Here is an 8,230-nt window from a genome sequence, read left to right on the forward strand (position 1 = left end):
CTAAAAAATGATTTTTCGTCAACAGAAGTTGATCAGCCTACAACATTTCCTAATGTGCTACAACGCAAAATAAAAAAAATCGGTTCGTACAGTCTTGACTTATTTAAAAAAAAAATATTTTCAAGCCAGAGTGGTCTGTGCAGTGCATAAAAGTCTTCTACATTCAACTCGCTCCATATTGGTGCACGTCGCCAACCACGCAATCTGCGGAGGGTCCACAAATCGTCCTACACTTGATCGATCCACCTTGCTCGCTGCGCACCACGCCTTCTTGTGCCCGTCGGATCGTTGTCTAGAACCATTTTCACCGGGTTACTGTCCGACATTATGGCTACGTACCCGGATCACCGCAGTCTTCCTATTTTCGCGGTGCGAGGGATGGATGGTTCTCCCAATATCTGATGCAACTCGTTCATTCGCCTCCTCCACGTACCGTCCGCCATCTGCACCACACCATAGATGGTACGCAACACTTTCCTTTCGAAAACTCCAAGTGCCTGTTGGTCTTCCACGAGCATCGTCCGGGTCTCGTGTTCATGGAGAACTACCGATCTAATGAGCGTTTGTAAATAGTCAGTTTGGCACGGCGGCGAACTTTTCGATCGAAGCGTTCTGCTGAGTCCCAGGTACGTAGGGTTTCCTGCCATGGTTATCAGAGGTTACCAGTGAGCCCAAGTACACGAATTCTTCAACCACCTCGATTTTGTCAACATACAAACTCGTGGTGGGTGGGTTACATTGTCCTTTCTGCAGTCTGATGTAGGCTTCCTCCATCTTTTCAAAGTTACGTGACATAATATCAATATCGCCGAAACCAAATAGCTGAACGGACTTCATAAAAATCGTATTACTCGTGTCAATTCTTGCCCTTCGTATTACTCCCCTCAAAGCTATGTTGAATAGGAAGCCTTAATCCTCTGCGCGTTTAGAAGGGACTCGAGAATGTCCCTGAAAACTCGAACTACACATATTACCAGATCCATCGTCACCTTGATCAACCGTTTCAGTTTATCCGGAAATCCGTTTTTGTGCATTAGCTGCCATAGCTAGTCCCGATCGATTGTATCATATATGATTATACGACAATTTCCCGAAAACCAATTCCCCGGTTGCAGTTTCCCCGAATGTAACAATTCCCCGAAAATAAAGAATCTCCTGCTAAAACTTTTTTGCAATCGACTGTATGCGCCCGAAGAGAGCAGCGTTCAAAGATTCGTTCAATAGGGCGAAGGGTCGTTTAGCCGAAACGCATTCGGCCGAAAGCCATTTGACCGAATGCCACTAGGCCGAGCAAACCATTAGGCCGCAAAATTATCCGACTATCCGATCATTTGGCTGATAGGTTCATTTGGCCGAAAAGGTCTTTTGGCCGAATGGGTCATTTGGCCGAATAGGACATTTGGCCGAATACAACATTTGGCCGAATAGGACATTTGGCAGAAAAGAGCTTTGGAAAAGTGAGAAATTAGGAGTGACTAGTGAGACGTCTCACTACTCATTTCTCACTTCTCATTGTAAAAAGTCCGAAACGCTTAGTGAATAGTGAGACGTAAGAAGTCAGAAATGTGGAATGAGAAATGAAACGTCTCACTTCTCACTCCTCATTTCTCACTTCTCTCTGTGAAAAGTAAGTAGTGCGAAGTGGGTAGTGAGACGTCTCACTACTCGCTTCGTGCTTCTCACTTTTTACAGTGAGAACACGCTGAAGAATCTTGCAAGATTAAAACAATTATTTCGATTGTTGCATCAAACAACATGAATATTGTTGTTTCAATCTTCAAAATTGTTGATTAAACGATGGCTTCCTTCAATTGAACATTATTGTCATTTCAATCCTGCATCGCATGATTGAAGCAATAATAATATCCTTGTCCTGACAACCATTTCGTAATATGGGAAAACTGTAGAATCATGAAGCATGGAGCAGAGGTAAGTTGGATGAATCTCACTCTTCTTGTAACTAGTTCGATTCTGCTTCTGTCACATTTTTCTCTTTTGTTGATGTCATAGTAGTGTCGTAAAGGAGTTTCGTAGCATTTTTGAAAGTAAAAACAACCATAAATCTCGGGTACTTATTCAAAAGGACGTATCTCATTTTGTAAACAAAGATTCAAACGCCGATTTGTCCAATCTGATAGTACTCCCATGCAAACCATCACCAGAGGCAGGTAGGGGGAGCTTTCAGCTACCTGTTGGTGGTGTTGGTTTGCGTGGGAGTGCTATCAGATTGGTCAAATCGACGTTTGAATCTTTGTTTACAAAATCACATACGTCCTTTTGAATAAGTACCCGAGAAATATTCTTGTTTTCTGATGTAATATTTGACAGTGACAGCTAAAAAGCATGGTTGGAACAAATATATCCGAGAGTTGAATCAACTATCTATTTGTGGTTGTTTCAACCAAAAATATTGTTATTCATGAACCAATGCAAAAATATTGTTGATTTGAAGCAGAATTAGGTTGATTCTACCACATTTCTTTCTCCGTGAAGTAATAAATGAGTAGTGAGAATGGAGACGTCTCACTCCTCACTCCTAATTTCTCACTTCTCACTGTGAAAAATGAGAAGTGAGTAGTGAGACGTCTCACTTCTCACTTCGCACTACTCACTTTCCACAGTGATAAGTCGGAAATAAGAAGTGAGACGTCTCATTTTCACACCCTATTTCTCACTTTTCAAATGACCTATTCGGGCAAATGTCCTATTCGGCCAAATGACCCTTTAGGCCAAATAACCCTTTCGACCAAATGGCCTTTTCGGCCAAATGGCACTTTCGGCCAAATGACCCTTTCGGTCAAATGGCATTCGGCCGAACGATATTCGGCCAAACGGCCCTTCCCCGTTCAATAGTGTCTTATTGGAGATTATCAGCTAAAGTTCCTTTTATATTATTGGATGTTCGTGATCTTTAAGATGGGTCGTTAAAGAGGAACACGATAATGGAGGATGTGATTCATTCTTTGAAAGAAGGCATTTTCACGAAGCAAGGAAATGGTACATGGTACAAAAGGCGTTAGCTCGAGATAAGGCAAAGGTGAATGAGTTTCCCATTTTAGAAGTATGCGTTTGCCCGGAATAAAGATAAATGTCTTATTTTGAATACAGTCAGCATAAAGAAAAAATGTATAAGATCCCTTCTTATGCAATATGTTTGAAATCTATAATATTTCACCGAGAAACATTTTGCCGTATTCATTTTTGCGGAATAACAATTGGCGGTTAGGGTGGCTCAAATTAGTATGGGAAAAACTTTTTACATTTTTTTAGATGGACCCTTTTATTCGGTTCTGTTTGATGCCTTGATGTTCTGGACGAAATTTCAGCCAAATCGATCAACGTTTGGGCGGTGCTAAACTCGTTGGAAGTTTATATGCAAAAATGTATGCAGAAATATCCAAAAACAGTGAATTGCAGTTGGACGGCACAACTTACGATAAAGAACTACGATACTCATTCAGATCTTGTAGAATTTAAAACAGAATGTTATGCAGAAAACCGCGAGAAGATTAGAGTTTGCCCTGCTAAGTTATAAGCATTTCTTTGAAGTGGGGTTTGAGCAAATTTCATTTCTTTTACCTTGGAAAAGAAATAAATTCACCCCTACAACACTCCAGTAAAATGCTAATATCTTTGCCTAATAAACTCTAATCTTCTCGCAGTTTTCAGCATAACATTCTGTATTTAATTCTACAAGATCTGAATGAGTATCATGAATCATGGTTCTTGATCGTAAATAGTGCCGTCCAACTGCAAATCACTGTTTTTGGATGTTTCTGCATCCTTTTTTTTCATATAAACTTCCAACGAGTTTAGCACCGACCAAACATTGACCGATTTGGCTGAAATTTTGGCAGAGCATGTAATTTTTAAATGTGCTAGAAAAATGAGTCGAATCTAACGGAGTCTTTTTGTTACATCATATATGCTGTAATATTTTAATTTAAAAAAAAAAGATGAATACACCACTGGTGTTCCAATCTGCCAAATTCACGATTCAGCCACCTTGGATTTTAGTATGGGAGAGCCAGCCGGTTTGTTTTCGTTTTGCACTGAAAATGAATTTTTCACCCCCGCCTTCTTCTCTTCCACAAACTTGGCAAATTGGAGCACCTAGTACTGTATTCATCTTGGGCTCTATCCTGTTTGCCTTATAGCGTAAAAATGTGTTCATTTGAGTAAGCCATTATCACTACCTTTCCCCCAATACCGGGTGATGCTTCACCTAGAGAAGGCATTTTCTCCTCCCTCCCCATTATACCGGGCAGATGCGTTCATTAAAAAAACATTGCCTTCATTCATCGCTTTGTCGTCTTCTTAATATCTTATATTCCATATGGAACTGGGCTGTTTTACTAGCATTTCCGGTCTACTAGCATTTCCACAGTAATTAATTCGAAGCTTTCCTGTGCATGCCAGTTGCATGAATATTTTGAGTGGCAGTACAATGAATACACTGTGCCCAAGGAGTCGAAAATGCTTCCCACCCGAAAGAATCAAACTCGCAACCTTCGGATTGGCAATCATACGCCTTTGCTCGCGTGGCTAACTGGATACCCATCGCTTTGTACCACAATCAAAAAGAAGAGAGAAGCATTCGGGGAAATGTTTCATTCGGGGAATTGTTTTTCGGGGAAATTGTATTCTGGGAAATTGCATTCGGGAAATTTCCTTACAATCATCATATGCCTCTTTGAAGTGATGAATAGATGATGTGTGGACGTTGTATTCGCGGCATTTCTGCAAAATCTGACGTACGGCAAACACCTGGTCCGTGGTATAGCGTTAAATCCAGCCTGGTGCTGCTCCACACGTGCACGTGGATGATGCTATATTTGAAGAAACGGCCTTTTGTCCTCAGCTTGCACATCCTTGCGTTGATTGGCCGCCATCCAATAATGCGTATGGTGATCACCCAGTCCTGCAACAGAGTGGCACCACTTGTCTACCAAGCCGGAGGCGACCCTAGGTTGGTTGGATCCTATGCCGCTCCTACCTCAGCTACGAGGCAGACCTTTTCACGTGTCCTATTTCTGAGGTGCCGCAGAACCCAGTCAACACAAAATCGAAGTACTTATATGGCCTCCACTTTAGCATTTTATGTGACATATACGATCTTGTGCTGACGAGGAAGAATCAAACCCCCGACACCAGGCATTGCAAGACTTTCATATCCCCTAATTCTGAAGTGCAGCAGAGGTATCTGCCTCCCGACACTCCTGCCAGGCCTAGCGAGACTTCGCTCAATCCGTCACCGGCAGCCGGATCACACCTGCTTAAGCAGGCACTCTGGCCACACGTATCATGCGAGGCTTACTTTTGTGCTTGCCCATACATTCGGTCCTTTACATCTATCATTCGCTTGCACCACTTTGCGTACCTCCTGCGAATCATTTTAAGCGTGGAATAACCGGCACATCACAATATCCCTCAACGCTCACCTACCCGTACTTTGATGCCCAACAGTGACACTGTAAGGGTACCTTGCAGGAGATACCCCTGCTGGTAGTTCGTAGCACACACACTTAAATTATTTTGTAGACCTCGGCAAAATGTTTGCCGAGATTCCAACAGCCGAGATCTCGGTAATATTTTTTATTGAAATTCGGTAATTCCTTTACTGAAATCTCGTCAATATTTTTCCGAAATTCGGCAAAGTTGATTTTTTGCCGAGATCTCGGTAACGAAATTCGTCGAAATGGATACCAATATCTCGGCTGTTGGATTCTCGGCAATCGGTAAACTTAGAATTTTAAGTGTGCAGATAGTCCTCAATCAGTGCGGTGGTCACTCTGCAACAGAGTGGCACCACTTACCTCACACATCTCCAATTTCCGAGTTGCCGCAGACGCATCAACCCCCGACACTCCTGCCAGGCATAACAAGACTTTCGTGTCCCTTAATTCTGAGCTGCCGCAGAGGTATCTGCCCCCCGACACTCACCAGACTTCAGTCATTCTAACACTACCAACCATACGTACCATGCGAGGTTTACTTGTATGATCACCCATACGTTCGGTCCCTCACTCTGTGGGGGTTCGCTTGCATCCCATGTCCACCATTTGGGGGTGTGTTGGTACCACCCACTGCTGTCTGTCTGAACCTTATAGACTCCGAAAGTACTGAACCGATCGGCGTGAAAATTTGTATGCATAGGTTTTTGGGGCCGGGGAAGGTTCTTGGGATGGTTCGAGACCCCTCCCTCCTGTGAAAAGGGGGGCTCCCATACAAATGAAACAGAATTTGTTTACATAACTTGAAAACTAAGCAATGAATAAATCAATTTTAGGCGATACGAAGTTCGTCGGGTCTGCTAGGGCTAAATATTTACTTAAGATTATCGGCCCTATACTTAAGAAATAGGAAAAATCGTTCAGGGCTCAAATATTTCGTGACTAATAAAACGATATTTTCCTACCTTTCCTTTTTGCAACAATCAAATGTTAGATGAATCATCTAAAAATGCACATGTGATATGATGAGTCATTAGTAGTAAAAAGTACGCCAATATAACGAAGACCTCTAACTAACAAAAAATTCGACACGATGATTGCAATGTACCTTTCATGATCTGATCACTGTGTGATGAATAACGAGCTAGCCGTATGCATATGCCTATCGACAAACTCACCACCAACAATTACACCCAACTCGCTAATTGGCAACCACCTTCTCTTCTCCCATACAGTGTCCACCTTCGCCAAGGACGGAAACAATCTGGAGATGACACTAAACAACAACTCCACACTGGGCAAAGGCGGATCCATCGGTGCCAATACGGTCCTAGTCCTTCCAACGACCAACACCAATACTACCGGTTCGGTTGACAGTACCGACAGCGGCGGGTCAGCAATCGTTCCGTCCACAGCCGTTCCCTCGGACACAATCCCACTCTCGATTACCTCACTACCGATTACCTTTACCGTGACGCCGGTGACCAGCACGGCGGCAAACACCACTACCGGAACCTTCATTACCGAATTGCCATGCGACGACGGGGCCGAGGTCAGCACCGTGACGCTCAGCAATGAGAAAAAATCGTCGGCATCCGAGCCGTCGTCGTCCGCCGCATCGACGCTTAGCAAACGGAAACCTAAACATAGTGAGGTCTATGTGTGAGGCCAATGTATTTAGTCTGTTTTAGTGATGTCTTAGGAATTTATTGAAGATTATGTTTGAGGTTACAAACGGCTCTGTCACTACGTGTTTCTAATCCCGTCATAAGGTTTTTCTGTATTTCCGTGGAACCCAATCTCATGTTTTGTTATACAAAAAATGATAGAGTCCAATATGGACCAACACCCTTAAAGACCCTTAGTCGGGAATGGCAATATGTGCAGTAAAGATAACACCTCTTGTTTGAGCCACAGAGAACATCCAAAAATATTAACATAGCAGTGCTTCCAAAATTAAACCATCATTATACATAAAACTCCTGACTATAAACATACACGCTATGCGATTCTTATATGCCAGCTTGTCAACGAGTTAAAGTGAACGATGATTGGTATATACTGATATAGCAAGTTTTCAGTTGCGTTTCGCCTATTGGATCATTGCGTGTTGTGCATTCGGACAGATTGCATTTTTATAAATATGTACGACAAAACACGGCTTTCATGCTTGTAAGCTGCAGCGTTAGGTCGCTGAGCACAGTTGATCAAGCGTCTACCAACAAAACTGATGATTATGGTTTTAAACGATTGTTTAAGTTTTATAAACAAAATAGCATTTCATGTTACTTAGAGCATTGCTTAGGGTTTTAAAATTGTGTAAATAGAACAATATGTTTTAATTATAGGCTAGTGAGAGTCAAGTCGAATGCAATTCAATTCCTGTGCAGATAAGTACGAGTGAGATGATACAATAAACCGGACGATCATGTTTTATTCAATTACATTGAGCTGTTTTCAAGGTCATCTGAAGCGATCCGAACTTCATTGAAACTGCAATAATCGATTGATGAAATCACCTCGTTAAATACGTAGGAGCGCGCCGGTAATTATTTTCAGGGGGCCAATGGGTTGAGGTGCCTTTTTTATTTCAGCGGATGGATTGCGTGCTTTAAGTAGCGGAAAATGGTTTCACATGATCCCAAGTTTTTATTTCGTATATTTTTCGATGTAACTAGGCTGACCAGATCATTTCGGTTAAAAAACGGGACAAACGTGCTTGCAAAAGGGACACATCAAAAAACCTTGCGATAAAATTCAAGAGCTGTAGAAATATC

At 42.3% G+C, this 8,230-nt stretch overlaps 1 protein-coding gene across 3 annotated transcripts in view; it reads left to right on the forward strand.

Annotated features, from left to right (window-relative positions):
- Nucleotides 1-7,899, forward strand: part of LOC134211369 (bestrophin-2) — a 92,683-nt gene extending 84,784 nt beyond the window's left edge. For all 3 annotated transcript variants that reach the window (XM_062688162.1, XM_062688164.1, XM_062688163.1), the window contains exon 9: nt 6,689-7,899. In XM_062688162.1, the coding sequence (XP_062544146.1) occupies nt 6,689-7,119 (431 nt within the window). In that variant the 3' untranslated portion in view covers nt 7,120-7,899. The remainder of the gene's footprint in view (nt 1-6,688) is intronic.
- The last annotated feature ends 331 nt before the right edge of the window (nt 7,900-8,230 follow it).

Source organism: Armigeres subalbatus, chromosome 2 (genome assembly GCF_024139115.2).
Source record: "Armigeres subalbatus isolate Guangzhou_Male chromosome 2, GZ_Asu_2, whole genome shotgun sequence".
Classification (NCBI taxonomy): Eukaryota; Metazoa; Arthropoda; class Insecta; order Diptera; family Culicidae; genus Armigeres; species Armigeres subalbatus.